Below are 15,611 nucleotides of genomic sequence, written 5' to 3'. Positions count from 1 at the left end.
TTTTCTTCATGTGTCATCATCAAACTATGAAGACTTAAACAGTAAAAGGGAGTTTCACCAATTTTCCTGAATCAACAGAACAGCCTTCAAAAACTTAGGAATATGAATGACTCGATGGACAGAGGAATTGCTTATTTGGCATCAAACTCCTTCACATTTGACAGATAAACAGTGGTACAGCTTCAACAATTACTAGAAAACAATAAGACTGTAAAATAATGATTACCGTGTTCATAAATAAATCCATCAAAGCTAGAGCAACCCGGTCCACCATTAAGCCACAAAACAACAGGGTCCTCAGATGGATTCCTTTCCGAAACGACAAAGTAGTAGAACAGATTTTTGCCATGACTCTCATCAATTGTTATATACCTTCAAAACCCAGGTCAGACAAACTCAAAAAAACAAAACACATAAGTAATTTCAAACTCAATAAAACAAAACAGGTGAAGTAATGTGCTCATACCCAGAATAGTGCTTGGAAGGAAAAGTGCCGCTAAAACCAGGAAGATCTAAGATGAGAGCACTTTCAGGAGCTGCATTAATGAATGCAAACCTCACAAACGTCTGAGCTAACAAAAGACAGAGGAAGACTTTATCCATAGCCGTGGCCGAGTCAAAGAGGGGAAAAAACAAAACTACTGCATAATTGGTGGTTCAGAGAATATAGACAGTTTATGTAGATACAGACCGATGACCGATGATCGGTTCAGCAGATGGTTGCTGAAAAGTGAAGAAGAGGCAATTTGATGTGAAAGATCAAGAGATTTAAGGTCATCAATGAACCCTCAGAGGCAATTTCCGACCAAAACAAAGCTGCAGAGCACCACTCTGAAGTCTGAACTTTGAAGCAACAGAAACAAAGCACCTTCAGTGCTGATAATGGGGTTTGGGTCCTCATCCAGTCATCCGCTCCAATTTGGTGCGTCTTGCGTGCAAAGGTAAAGTGTGGAAAAGTATCCACAAGGACGGCGTGGGATAACATAATTATAATGAAACAAACGTCATGCGGAATTTATTTGAAACAGAACAGGAAAATAGAGCACTGAGTTGCTTTATTTTTTTTTTTTTCTTTTTTTCTCTTATTGGATAACGTCCACATCGATGCTCTTACTTTGGAAGCTAGGGAAGTAGTGTCCATCGATCTCTGCAATTCTCACATCTGAGGATAAAAGTGCCATGAAATCAGGGCACTACATTCCTGTACAATTCCGTTTTATGGTATGTTGGTCATCCATGATGATTTCTTCAAAATCACTACATTCCTGTACAATTGTTTGGTAGTGATTGGCGTTGGAATTTCTGTTATTTTGATGATTTTTAGGAAATCGACAAAAAATCGATTTTTGAAATCAGTACTCACCTTTTTTATGATTTCCTAATTTTTAATTTCAAACATGGGGACTTGAATAATAACTCCAATACAAAATAATTGGCCATTGAGAATCACTACCAAACAATGCTCTCTAAGCAAAACTACTACTTACACTCTGAACATGGGAATCCAATCGGATAATGGGGAGCATCTTCCATGAATTTAGCTTACATATACGTAAAATATTTTCAATGCTATGTGAGCAAAGTTTTTGCAATGATATCATATTTGTAGGAGGACCATGCAAGAATGTTTCTTATGCGATTAAGCAATTCAACCATCTCGGTCAAATTGATCAACCCAAGAAATCATAATTAAATAATAAATTGTTTAAAATATAAATAAATACAAGAAAGTAAAATATATATAAATAAACTTGAGCACATCTCTAATATTTTATATTAATAATCATATTAAAGAAGAATAAGTGTAATAAATAATAATTGCTTTTACTGATATTGGAAATGAAATACGAAATTTAAAATTGACCTAAAAATGAAATTGTTTTTCTATATAGTAACAAGTCAATAGATCAACCTTTTAGGTCAAATATGTCTACTCTTGATATTAGAATTAAATAACAAACCATAAAAAAAAAGATAAAAATACAAAAAATAAAACATGCAGAAATTCACTAATATTTTATATAAATTATATTAAAGAAAAATAAGTATCATAAATATGAAATTTAAAATTGACACAAAAAATGCAATTGCGGCTTTCCCTATTTTATAGAAATTTGGGCACATCTCTAACGGTATATAGTCATCGAATAAAAAGTACAAAAAAGAAATAAAAACAAGTATGATAAACAAGAATTTTTTTTATTGATGCTGAAAATGAAACACAGAATTTAAAATTAACCTATGAAACTATTTTCCAATTTGACGATAGGTCAACAATTCAACCTTTCATGTCAAATATGTCATCCCTTAATGTCATAATTAAAAAATAAAATTGGAAAAAAAAGATAAAAACATAAAATAAATTACAAAAAAAAAACATAATTTGTGTAAAAAAACATGTGGGCATATCTATAACATTTCACATATACCATATTAAAGAAAAACGAATGTAATAATTAAAGAAGAATTTTTTGACTGATTATACAAATAAAATACAAAATTTAAAACCAAACAAGAAACGAAATTATTTTTCTATTGGCAGTGGATCAATGTCTTAACTTTTTGAGCAAGATCTGCAATTCTTAATGTAGAAAATATTTGGACACATCTCTAATATCATACATTCATCACATCAAACAAAAATAAGAATAACCAATAAAAATTAGTTTTATACACAAAAATATAAAAGAATTTATTAATAATTTTTGAAAACATAATATTATTATCATCATCATCATTATCTAAAATTGCCATATACAAAATACATATACTTGTAATCAATATAAACTGCCCTAAAAGTTTACTTTTAACGTACAGAGGGCCTCTTTGTGTGATAAGGCTGGTATCTTACAAGATATATCTAAATAGTTTGAAAACCAGGGTACACTTAGCAGTTCCTCAACCCTCGTGGTAACATTAAGGCTCAGCTTGGAAGGAGTATGTAGAGGGCAAAACAACATTAAGGCTCAGTTTGGAAGGGGTATGTAAAAGGCAAAACCTTGTATTTTGTATTATTTTATACGTAATTGTATTGTACATATTTGTTGTACTCTTTCCAAACTGAGCCTAAGTAACTTTCTAACATCCACCCAATGATGATGTTTGTGTTGAGTGAGTTGTGGATTTTCAAATTTGTGGAATTTTGCACTGCTTGGTTTATCAATATGGCTTAACTTACAAACTGGAATTTCGCATTCTTAATTGACGTTAGACTCAAGTTGGAAAGGAGTACGAATACAATACAAATACTTAGAGTGCAAAACCTTATATTTTTATTTGTATTGTATTGACGTTAGACTAGTTTTGTATGTAGTCGTATTGTTCATATTTGTATGAGCCTTAGTTTTATTACAATATCTGATATTTGGCTAAGTACTCTAAATATTATACGAGAAACCGAATGTCTTGGTTGAGAGAATTTGCGTGGGAGGCTTCTCTCCTTTCTCCTCCTCCATTGGCTCCACTCTCCAATGTCGTCCATATGTCCCTAGTTGCAGCTGTCCTTCCCAATTCTCTCGCATGTCCATCCACCTCTCAATCCTGTGATTCTCTCTCTCTCTCTCTGTTTGCCTCTGTCTCCCTCCTCTGTATCCCCTTTTGGCTTTTCCTTCTGAACTATCTGACGATGAAAAGATAACTTGGAATTCGATCAGCCATGGAGAAATCAATTTCTGGTGGCGACGACGACCCAAGAAACGAAGAATTTGCTGAGAAATATGTGTGTCATTTTTCCGATAGGATTACATCAAGAGGCATATGGCTAGGTGATAACCCTCTGCATTTCTCAACACCTCTCCTAATGACGCAGCTCTCTCTAATTTCAACAATAAGTCACGGCATTTACATCATACTCAAGCCTCTGGGACAACCCATGATCGTTTCTCAGATACTCGTAAGCTCCCTCCTCCTCAACATGATTATAGTCAAGCTTTCATTTCTGTTCCGCTTTGAATTAATTATTTGTTGTATCTGTGGTGATCGATGGTTTCCTATCCGGCAGGGTGGTATAATATTAGGTCCTTCAGTTCTTGGGAAAAGCCCGGGGTTTGCAGAAGCGTTGTTCCCGACGGTGGGCAAAACCGTTCTCGACACCCTCTCAGTTTTCGGCTTCGTGCTCTTCATCTTCCAAATCGGAATCAAAATGGACCCAGGCAGAGTACTGAGATCAGGAAGACTGGCCTTTGCCATAGGCATATTAGGTTTCCTGGTTCCTTACGCAATGGCCGGGAGTACAGCTTTGATCCTCAAGGTTTTCATAGCCATGGACGATGATTTACAACTGTTGCTTACTCACATTGCAGCAACTCTCTCCATGTCTCCCTTCCCAGTTATTGCCATCTTCCTCGCAGAGCTCAACATCCACAACTCCGAGGTGGGTCGCATAGCTACGTCTTCTTCGATCATCTGTGACATATGCAGCTGGACGTTCAGGACATTCAGGTTTGCGGAAAGGATCGCCACCACCAAGTCTGTATCCACATCGATCTACTCGGTGTTATCCAACGTGACGTTGATTCTGGTGATTCTGTTTGCCATCCGCCCGGTAGCGCTGTGGACAATCCGAAACACCCCAGAAGGGAAAACTGTGAAAGAGATCTACATATTTGCGTTTCTTACCGCTGTGATGGGGTTTGGATACATCGGAGAGTTCATCGGACAGCATGCTTTGTTGACGTCCTTCCTGCTAGGCCTGGTTATACCGAACGGACCTCCCCTCGGAGATGCATTAGCAGAGAAGCTGGATTGCTTTGTGTCGGTGCTGCTTGTGCCCATGTTCTTCACCATTTGTGGGTTGAGGACTAATGTTTATGCCATAAAGAAGCTGAAGAATATGTGGATCATACAGTCGATAGTGTTTGTGGCGTTTGTGGGAAAGATCATAGGAACCATATTGCCTCCTCTCTACTACAAGATGCCGTTTCGTGATGCTTTCTCACTTGCTCTCATTATGAACTCCAAGGGCATAGTTGAAGTCGCCATATTTAATGCGTGGATGGACGTTAAAGTAAGCTCACTCTTCTCCCCCTCTCATTCTTTCTCTTCTTCAAAATAAGTAGTACCCAGTGTGGAATGTAAATCAAGATCGATATAAAATTTCACTCTGATTCAGATTTATCGGCATTTGAATGGAGTGGAATTTTATATCGTAAATCAATGTAAAACATCACTTGTCATAAGGTTTTACATCGTCGATGTAAAAACTATATTTTTCTATGCTCAATGATTCACATTTTCAAGCGGTTCGGTATGAAACGTCATTGATGGACTTTTACTTCAATAATATTTTACACCGCTTCCAACCGCAGCCTCAAAGTCAAAATGAAGGTTCAAAAGTGCTTCCATAAATCAGTTTAGTTGTTTCCTTGTGCTCAAAACAAAATGGGTACCAAGGGAAAGTTTTCTTTTTTCTTTTTTTTTTTTTTTTTTGGTTTTGGTAAACCAAGGGAAAGCTAGCTAGTTGCGCATGAGATTAGCTCACTCCTTTCTCCTTTTGATTTTTTCCTTTTTTTTCTCTTCTTCAAAATAATTAAATGGTACCCCAGATAGAGCTTCTGCAGGAACATTTGATATGTAGAAGTTAATTACCACTAACAGTACATTTGACACTCAAAACTAATGGAGGTTCATATAGGGGTGTCAATTGGTCAGATCCGGTCCAATGTGAGTCCATTATAAATGGACCAGGTCTAATCCAATCCAATAAATGTTTTGGACCAATTTGGATCGGTCTAATTCAATGTCTAGACCGTCCAATCTGTTTAAACTCATTTTGATTTAGATTGATTTCAACCCTAACCCAATCCATTGGCACACATATTCTTATCTTATACATCAGATATTAGCTTAATCCAACCCAATCCAATATAAATTTGTTATGGACAGACCAGGTCCAATCCAATATATCTTGTTGGTCCATCCAATCCGTCCAAATTGGTTTTGGAATCCCTTAGGTTCAAAGTGTTTCCACTTTCCACAAATCAGTTTGCTTGTTTCCTTGTACTCAAAATAAATGGGTACCAAGGGAAAGCTAATTGTGCATGAGATTAGTTGACTCTCTCCTTGACTGTTTCCTTCTTTCTCTTCTTCAAAATAAAAAGTTCCCCAGGTAGAGCCTCATGAGCAGGATCAGGATCAGTATGTAGAAGTCAATCACCGTTAATTAACTGTAGATTTAACACTCAAAACGGAGGTTCAAAAGTGTTTCCATCAATCAGTTTGTTTGTTTCCCTGTGCTAAAAAAAAATTGTGTACGTACCAAGAGAAAGCTAATTGTGCATGAGATTATCTCACTTCTTCATCCGGCCATTACATCAGTCTGTAATTTTACTCCAACAAATGAAAAGAGGAGATAAATAATCAATTCTTTGGGCGGGGCGCATCTGCATCGGTCACCATCTGAAAGGGGCTGAAAGATAACCGAAATTTTTCAAATAGAAAAAACATTTCGCTTCCCTTATACAATGAAACAAACAAGAGCTACAAATTTAAGCTAACATCTTCTGTAGCTTTTGGAATACTATATGTCTCTAATTAATTAATATTTAGACATATATGTTGATCATTTGCAGGTATTAAGCGATCAATCTTTCGCCATTTTGATTATTTCAGTGGTGCTTATAACAGGGGTCGTGTCACCCCTTGTAGGGTTTCTCTATGACCCTTCCAAGAGATACACAGCCTACAAGAGAAGGACCATCCTGCACAACGAACGCGATGCAGAACTCCGAATACTTGCCTGCGTCCATTGTCATGAAAATGTTCGCGCCATCATCAACCTCCTTGAGGCCTCCAATCCAACCAAGGAAAGCCCCATAGGTGTCTATGTTCTCCACCTTGTCAAGCTCATCGGCCGCGCCTCGTCCCTGCTCGTCGCCTACCGGCCGCGCAAGAAGGAGGCCTCAAGGTCTAGCCCCTCCGAGCGCATCTTCAAAGACTTCAAATCCTTTGAGCAAAACAACCTAGACATGGTGAGTGTACATTCCTACGTGGGGATTGCACCCTACTTGACAATGCATGATGATGTATGCTCGCTTGCCTTAGAGAAGAAAACGTCTCTGATAATCATGCCCTTCCACAAGCAATGGTTCTACGAGCGGTCGGTGCAGTCATCCTGTGTGCTAAGGAACTTGAACTGCAATGTGCTTGACAAGGCTCCCTGCTCCGTGGGGTTGCTCATTAATCGCTCCTACCTGAGACAGTCTAAGCCCATGTCCGACACACCATACCATGTCGCCGTGCTGTTCTTCGGAGGCGCCGACGACCGAGAAGCACTGGCATACGCCGAGCGTATGGCGGAAAACCCACGGACAAGGCTCACGGTGCTTAGATTCTCTGCATCTGATCATATCATCTATAGCAGTGCCAGAAGCAGGAACCTTGATAATGAAATGTTGAATGAATTGAAACACAACGCTGCGCTTAGTGAGAGGCTTGTGTTCTCAGAGGAATTAGTCAAAGATGGAGCAAAGATAATCAATATTATTCGATCCATGGAGAACTGCTACGACCTGGTTATGGTGGGGAGACACCATGCAGAGTGGCAGAATATGCCAGGGCTTGGAGAATGGAGTGAGTGCCCAGAGATAGGGAGAATTGGTGATGTACTTGCTAGCCCAGATTTCAAGGGTGGGTCTTCTGTCTTGGTGGTGCAACAACAGACCCGGGTGTGGGGCATGATTGGATCTCAAGAATCGTTGAACTTGAGAAACAATGGATTACTAGTAGGATGAAGCACAACATTTAATTATTCTGGTCGATCCAGGGAAGAGATGTACAGAGATATGTATGTATACTTTACTATATATTCCAGTTAATTAGCGCTGTACAAATTTTCTTCCTTTTTGTTTCAGTTTGATATATCCTTCAATTCCCCCTATAGGATAGGATAGGTACAGATAGATGATGATGAATTCAGCCATGGAAAGAAAAAACAGGCAAGAAACAAGGGTTTGTAAAGCTATGAAGTTGTGTTTCATAGATGGAATTCAAGGGGGGTGAAAATGGAATTGGCCCTTCAGCAGAATTAATTCCATTAATCCTTGGTGCATGTGTTTGTTAAATGAGAGAGAACAATTCAAGCATTGGTGGGCTTTAGAAGGAAAAGTTCCATTGCATTGATTTGCACAGAATTGAAATCATGAGGTGCTACACTAGTGATTTTTAGAATCCCTTTCTTAATTAGGTGTGTGTTTTTGAAATCCTTGTGCTGTTTAGTTTGGAAAGAGTGTGAAAATACAAGTATATACAGTGTGCAAATACAAGATCTAGAAAACTGACCACTACACATTGCAGGCCACTCACATCAGGAATGACGCATTGATTATACTTTAAAACACCGATATTCTTGATATGTAGCTGGATGCGCGTGGCCAGCAGATCCAGAACTCCAATCCTTGCTTGCAATGAATTCAATTCAGCAGATATATCCTTTCTTATATATCCAATATTTACTGTAGTGGTCAATAATAGTGATTTTTAAATTATAATTAATGTTACTTAATTTTTTAATTACAAAGATTTTTAAATTTAAATTGATTATTCAAATTATTAACTATAATTTATATGATACTTCATTGATAGTTGGTATTTTTATAGATACCAATAATTTGGTTAACTATTATTCATTGTATCTTATTTTTTCTATTTTACTGTAATTTTTCTTTTAATAGGAAAACAATAGTGTTAATTAACTGAAAAATGTAAATAGAATGTTGATAATTAATTTATTAAATACTAACTATTAGAAATGTTGATAAAGAAAATATTAAATAGTAACTAATAAAACATTGATAATTATTAAATTATTAAATACTGACTAATAAAACATTGATAATTAAATAGGAACTCATCGTACTTGAACTAGGTGGGCCTTACTTTGTTAAAACCCAAAGTGCATAGGATGTAAACCGATCAAATTCGAACCAAATTAGACAATATTCTAATTCAAATCCAATTAGAAAATTTGATATCCGACAAATATTGAAAAGCAACATTCAAATTCGAATTTCATTAAATATTCAAATATTTAATTTGATTCAATTTGATCGATTAATTATTTTAGGTAATTAATAAGTATATAAAATAAATATTTTATTTATATAAAAATATAAATATATGAATTGTTTATATAATTTAATTGCAATATATTTATAAATTATATAAAATATTTAAATATGTTATATATCATATATAATAATTAAATAATCAATTGAATTTAGATATTTATTGAATAGAATAAGGTCATATCCGAATTCGACCGACTATGATATTTAAATTATTTGAATTCAATTCAATTATATTGAATCTCGAATTTGAAATCAGATTTTCAAATACTGTTAACACCCCTACTAGATAGTCCTGTAAATAAAGTGAGTTTGAATTGAATCATATAATATTCGTATTTGATTCCGATTAAAGAGTAGCTGATTCGAATTTGATTCAATATCCATCAAATATTCAAAAATGTAAATTGAATTTGAATTCATTTAAAATATTAAATATTCGAATTTGACTAATTCTATAAATACTAAAAATCCTAAATCTAGAAATCATATTAGACAAGAAAAAACCCTTTTGCTATTACTTGTGCGCAAAAAAGAAAAGAAAACTCAAAAGACTAGAATAAGAACAAATGAAAAGCAAAAAAAAAAAACACCTGAAAATATGAAAATAAAAAAGAGACATAGGGAAATAAAAGAGAAAGCAAGAGATGAAAAGCTTGGATGGCTGCTATGGTAGATAGAAGTTGAGACTCGAATGACAAAAGTTGGAAGGCCCTGAAGCCCAATTGTCTTCGGCAAAACCTGATGCTATCTCCTTTTTTTTTTTTTTTGCAATTTTGCTGAGTCGAGCTAAACTTTGGCATGTCTTGGCCCGGCTTGACTAAAATACTACTAGGTTTGAGTTTGACTCGAACTATATTTTTTGGCTCGAGCTCGGTTTGATTAAATATTTAATGAGCTCAAGTTTGGCTCAAAAGCTCGAAATTAAATATATTTGTATATTGTATATATATAATTTTTTATAATATATAGTATATTCGTATATTATATAAAATATAAAAATATGTATGTATGAATGTGTTAATCGAGCCAAACTTTTTATTGGTCGAGCTCAAGCTTGAATAACTAATTGAGCATACCCCAAGGTTCAAACTCGATTTGAGCTTAATTAGAACCAAACTCAAATCAATCCTAATTGAATTTGAACCCAATCTAAAACATGTACCCATATGGGGTTATAAAGCCGAAGAAAGGTTATACAACCCACAGTTGGGAAAACCATAAGTGGATACTTTATAGGATATTTCAAAAAGTCAAAAGGATATATGTTTTGCTATCCTAATAATGCCTTAAGGATGGTAAAAGCCAAAAATTCTAAATTTCTAGGGGATCATGAGGAAAGTGGGTGAGAATTTCCTAAAGCTCAACCAAGTGGGACAAGTGCTATTGCATGTATAGATTATATCTTACTTGTATGAAAAGTGGAACAACAACTCTCCAGTCATGGGGAAGTAACACTCATTGAGATAGCTAAAAATCAAAACTAATTTGAGGCTATTAATGAGGTTTAAGAAGGCATTTTTAAACCTGAAGATTCGGTACCTCCTTGTAGATCTTCTAGAATAAGGAGAAGCACCACATTTTCAAGAAGCCATGGATGGTTCAAACTTTGTGCTTTGGCTAGAAGCCAATGAAGAATGAGCTAGACTCCATGCCTACAAATGGAGTCTATGAATTTGTATTGTTGTCAGTAGACAAAAGTGCAATTTCATGTAAATGGGCATTCAAAACTAAGCGGAACCCTACTCGTATAGTAGAGAGGAACAAAGCTATAGGGATGCAAATGGATCAGATTCTGATCCAATCCGATCCGAAATTAGCGGATTTAGATACCCCCTCTTCGGACTTTCGAATCAAACCGGATCACAAAATTGGATCCGTTTGGAATTCATACCGAATTCAAATAACCCCTTGATTTGATCCAAAAAGATCTGATCCAATCCAACCCTTCATATATATATATATATATATATATATATATATATTATTTTTATAATTATTATAAGATGGCATTTATACCCCATTTTAATATTTTGTTTTAAAATAATATAATGTAGTTTAATTAATAAAATAGGTCTAAAATTGTAAATTTAAAAATGAGATCCTATCTAACAAAAATAAAAACTAAAAAGTGGAGTCCAAATACCCTAGACTCTTCCTCTCTTCTAACTTCTAAATAGCTAAAAGAGTGAAAGTGAGAAGAAGGCGAAGAACCCTAGCCGTTGCGCAACACTATGTTGCTGCGTACCACCATCACTGGTGACCAGTCATTGGTTGCAACTTGTTGTTCGCCCGTTTAGTTCAATCTTGACCATTGCTAATCACCAGTTGCCTCGCATTCATCCATTCAACTCAACAACGCCACTGGTAATCTTTCTTCATCTTCTATTAACAAAAAAAGTGGAGTCTGAATACCCTAGACTCTTCCTCTCTCTTTAATTTCTAAACAGATGAAAGAGTGAAAGTGAGAAGAAGGCAAAGAACCCTAGCCTTCGCACGACATTGTGTTGCTGCCTACCGCCATCGCCGATGATCGGTTGTAGGTGCGACTTGCCGTTCACTTGTTTGGTTCAATCTTGACCATTGCTAGTCACCGATTGCCATGCATTCATCCATTCACAACTCAACAACGCTACTAGTAATCTTTCTTCCCCCATCTTCTATTAACTAAAAATTGGAGTCTGAATTCCATAGACTCTTCCTTTCTTCTAACTTCTAAACAACTAAAAGAGTGAAAGTGAGAAGAAGGCGAAGAACCCTAGCCGCCGCATGACACTGTGTTGCTGCCTGCTGCCATCACCGGTGACTGGTTGTAGGTTATGACTTGTCGATTTGTCATTCGCCCGTTTGGTTCAATCATGACCATTGCTAGTTGTCGATTGCCTCACATTCAGCCACTCACGACTCAACAACGCCGCCAGTAATCTTTCTTCCCCCATCTTCATTTTTTTTTCATTCCCTTTTCTATGAGCTTTATCATGTGGAATAGGTTTAGCCATTTAGGTTTGTTTGAGTCAGATTTTGTTTATCCATTTAGGTTTTTGTATGAGTGTATTTGTTTTTTTTTTGTGTATGAATATTAAATTGTTTTTTTGGTGCTAGAAGTTTATCTTAAATTGCTGATAATTCAAAGGTTAATTTGTTGAAAATCCATAGGCTAAATTATTGAAATAATGAAATTTTCATGTTAAATTTGTGTTAGATGTCCATGTTAAATTGTTGATAATTAAGAGGTTAAATTACTGAAATGTTACAGGTTTTAAGTGTAAGTTAAATTGGTGAAAATTTACAGGTTAAATTTATGCTTAGAAGTGTGTTAAATTGTCGATAATGCATATTGATTTGAAAATGCTCAATTGAATCGAACCGGATCTGTATCAGATATTCGATGAAAAGGTTTGAGTCAAATTCGAACCATTGAATACAAAATTTGACGGATTCGAATTTGAATTTGAATCGTTTGATTTTTTTTTTATTGAATCGAATTCGAATCCACCCCGATTCAATTTGTTTGCATCCCTACAAAGCTAGACTTGTGGCAAAAGGATATAACATAGAGAAAGGGATGAATTATAATGAAACCTTCTCTCTAGTTTTAAAGAATGATTCATTATGAACCATAATGGTTTTAGTGGCATACTATGATATGGAACTACATCAGATGAATGTAAAACAACCTTTTTGAATGGGGATCTTGAGAGGAGATATAAATGGATCAACTAAAGGGTTTCACAACCAAAGGAAATGATGAACATTTAGTTTGTAAATTAAACAAGTCAATATATGACTTGAAGTATGCCTATCGTTAATAGTATTTTAAATTTCACAATATTATAACATCATTTGGATTGAAAGAAAATGTTATTAACTAGTGTATATACCTTAAGGTTAGTGGGAACAACTTCATTTTGCTAGTGTTATATGTGGATGGCATACTTATAGCTAATAAAAATATTGGCCTACTTAATCAAACGAAAGGATTCCTTACCGAACAACTTGACATGAAATACATGGGAGAAGCATCCTATGTCTTGGGCATCAGGATCCATAGAGGTAGAGTTTGCAAGACATTGCGATTATCCTAAAGGGCATACATTAATAGGATCTTGTAGATTCTACAAAAAAAAAGGATCTTGTAGAGGTTCAAATTGCACGCCAAGTGTAGTACCCATTACTAAAGGAGGCAAACTGAGCATAAATACCTACCTACAAACCTAGCTCATTAGTGTGTTAGCTAGTTTGTTCCAACCAACACTTGGAGAAAAAAGGGGTCAAGGGGGAAGTTATTAATGGTGCATGGTATGGAATACCAAAAAAAACCAATATGAAAAGAAAGACATGGAAAAAGTTCCCTATATATGCATCTTTAATCAAGAGCCTCATTTATGTACAAGTATGCACAAGAGCCTCATCATAGTCCAAGAAGTTAACAACATTGAGAACAACCAAAAAGGTCATCAAATATTTTCAATGAACTAAGGACCACTTACTTATAAAAAGGTAGACAAACTAGAGTTGTTGGGTTATATGGACTCAGATTTTGCTGAGTGCCTCAACAACAAAAGTTCGACATTAAGGTATATTTTTTGCTTGAGGAAAGAGTCATGTTGTGGAAAAATACCAAACAAAATATTAGAGCATCCTTCATGATGAAAGCAAAATTCATAGGATGTTATGATTCCATGGCATAATGCAATTTGGTTGAAGAATTTCATTACAAGACTTGACACCTTAGTGCTCAACTATGTGGATAATCCAATAAAGTTGTTCTTTGACAATTTTGCAACTATTCTTTTTGAAGAATAACAAAATTAGTAGCCAAACTAAGTATATTGACTTAAAATACTTTAGTAATAAGGAACAAAGAGCAAGAGCAGAAAATCATTTGCCGAGCATATAAGAATTGAATTTATGATTACAGATGCAATGACTAAAGGGTTGCCCCCTAATGTGTTTAGAATCCATGTTAGAAACATGGGAATTATTATTTCTTTTATAAAATTGATACAATATAATATCACATGTCAATCATTAAGTTTTCTAGCTATTGCAATATCAAACTTGTCTATCTTGTGCACATTATAGTAATAGACAAGCACAATAACACAATTAGGCTACATTGAGGTGTGCAGTAATCTCACACTTTCTTTGTCATTCTTTAACTCTAATTTAAAATTTAAATTGAATGATAAGAATAAGAGAGAGACTGAGGTGTTATTGAGCTAATGTAGGTATGTGTATAATTTTCATTGGCTAGTGTTGAGGAAGTTCCTTGACAGGGGGAACTACCCATGAAGTAGGTTAGATAGGTTTCCTCCCTTTTAACAATCTTCTGTGTGGAGAATCCCCATTCGATTCTACCACCATCGAACCTATCATTGCATGAGAGAAGATTGTTGAAAAAGGGAGATTAGGGCTGTAACCTCTCTAGTCAAGTAGGAGATTAAGTAGAACTATCGTTGAAAAAAGAAAGTGCTGCATTGTGTAAGACCATTAGCATTCATTGGAAGAAAGTTTTAAAGTACAAAAAGCAAATAATTGAGATCATAGGAGGATGAAAAATGAAAGTGTTGCATTGTGCAAGACCATTAGTATTCATTGGAAGAAAGTTTTCAAGTACAAAAAGCAAATAATTGAGATCAAAGGAGGATGAAAAAAGAAAGTGCTGCATTGTGTAAGACCATTAGCATTCATTGGAAGAAAGTTTTCAAGTACAAAAAGCAAATAATTGAGATCAAAGGAGGATCAATCTAAACTACTGGTCAATACAATTCTTAAAACATTTGATAAAGCTTAAAGTCAAGAAATTCAATTTATGGTTATGGGCACTACAACTATGATTATTATTATTATTTGTTTGTGAAAGAATGGTAGGATCCATCGTATGGACACCAAAAGGGTTGCGGAATGGGTGGGCGAAATTCAAATGTTTCCTACTTTTCTTCCAACTGGGAAGCGTATTCCCTGATTTCAGAATCAAAATTCAATGATCCCACTTGAACCAAACCAAACCATATTTGAATCAAAAGAGAAGAGAGGGATTATACCTGATCCGGAGAAGCAGTATCTCCCAACGTTGGTGTTCACGCCCAAAGAAGATCCCAATATCAGCTCCCACTGAAGATGACACAGTGATGATGGAGCCGAACCAGCAGTGTTCGTCCCACGAACCAGGTTCTTCTAAAGAACTCGATGGAAGACTATGAGCACCACATGAACAATCAAGAACCTTTCTTGATCTTCTCTAACTGAGAACTCGAACTGGCAGAAAAGGTGGTGGCGGCTGCTGGAGGAGAATAATAGAGAATAAGGTGACGAACTGCTATTTTCTTCTCTAGGGTTATCTGAAATCCTATCTCAAGAATGCAAAGAGTGTTCTACTAAAAAACCTAGGGTTCGAATTCAAGTAATTCAAAATTAGGGTTTCCTCCTGTTTCTTGGTGATTAAGAAGCCTCCTAATCATATTAGGATTTGCCCTTATCCAAATCTGTATTTGGATTAGGATTCCTCTTAATATATCTGCCGATTAGATCAACTTTTGGGCTTAA

General features: G+C 35.5%; 2 protein-coding genes across 3 annotated transcripts in view; one reads left to right on the top strand and one right to left on the bottom strand.

Annotated features, from left to right (window-relative positions):
• The window catches only part of LOC148845705 (serine carboxypeptidase 1-like), a 42,566-nt gene extending 41,295 nt beyond the window's left edge, over positions 1 to 1,271 (bottom strand). For both annotated transcript variants that reach the window (XM_088953666.1, XM_088953667.1), the window contains exons 1-2: positions 467 to 1,271; positions 227 to 372 (exon numbers count right to left, since the gene is read on the bottom strand). In XM_088953666.1, the coding sequence (XP_088809792.1) occupies positions 227 to 372; positions 467 to 603 (283 nt within the window). In that variant the 5' untranslated portion in view covers positions 604 to 1,271. The remainder of the gene's footprint in view (positions 1 to 226; positions 373 to 466) is intronic.
• Positions 1,272 to 3,411: 2,140 nt separating this feature from the next.
• On the top strand, positions 3,412 to 8,044 carry LOC148845704 (cation/H(+) antiporter 15-like). Its single transcript, XM_088953459.1, has 3 exons — positions 3,412 to 3,892; positions 4,001 to 5,005; positions 6,570 to 8,044. Exons 1-3 carry the CDS (start codon positions 3,656 to 3,658, stop codon positions 7,728 to 7,730), a joined length of 2,403 nt encoding a protein of 800 aa, XP_088809585.1. The 5' UTR covers positions 3,412 to 3,655; the 3' UTR covers positions 7,731 to 8,044.
• The last annotated feature ends 7,567 nt before the right edge of the window (positions 8,045 to 15,611 follow it).

This window comes from Nelumbo lutea, chromosome 7 (assembly GCF_056320005.1).
Source record: "Nelumbo lutea isolate HS-2025 chromosome 7, American lotus-T2T, whole genome shotgun sequence".
Classification (NCBI taxonomy): domain Eukaryota; kingdom Viridiplantae; phylum Streptophyta; class Magnoliopsida; order Proteales; family Nelumbonaceae; genus Nelumbo; species Nelumbo lutea.
The sequence above is the reverse complement of the archived record's forward strand: the minus strand, read 5'-3'. Positions and strand labels throughout refer to the sequence as shown.

Bases quoted from the DNA above. Each gene is read 5' to 3' on its own strand.
- LOC148845704 (XM_088953459.1), top strand. From the start codon at position 3,656: ATGGAGAAATCAATTTCTGGTGGCGACGACGACCCAAGAAACGAAGAA. The intron at 3,893-4,000 runs GTAAGCTCCCTC...CCTATCCGGCAG, and splicing joins TGATCGTTTCTCAGATACTC to GGTGGTATAATATTAGGTCC. The intron at 5,006-6,569 runs GTAAGCTCACTC...GATCATTTGCAG, and splicing joins ATGCGTGGATGGACGTTAAA to GTATTAAGCGATCAATCTTT.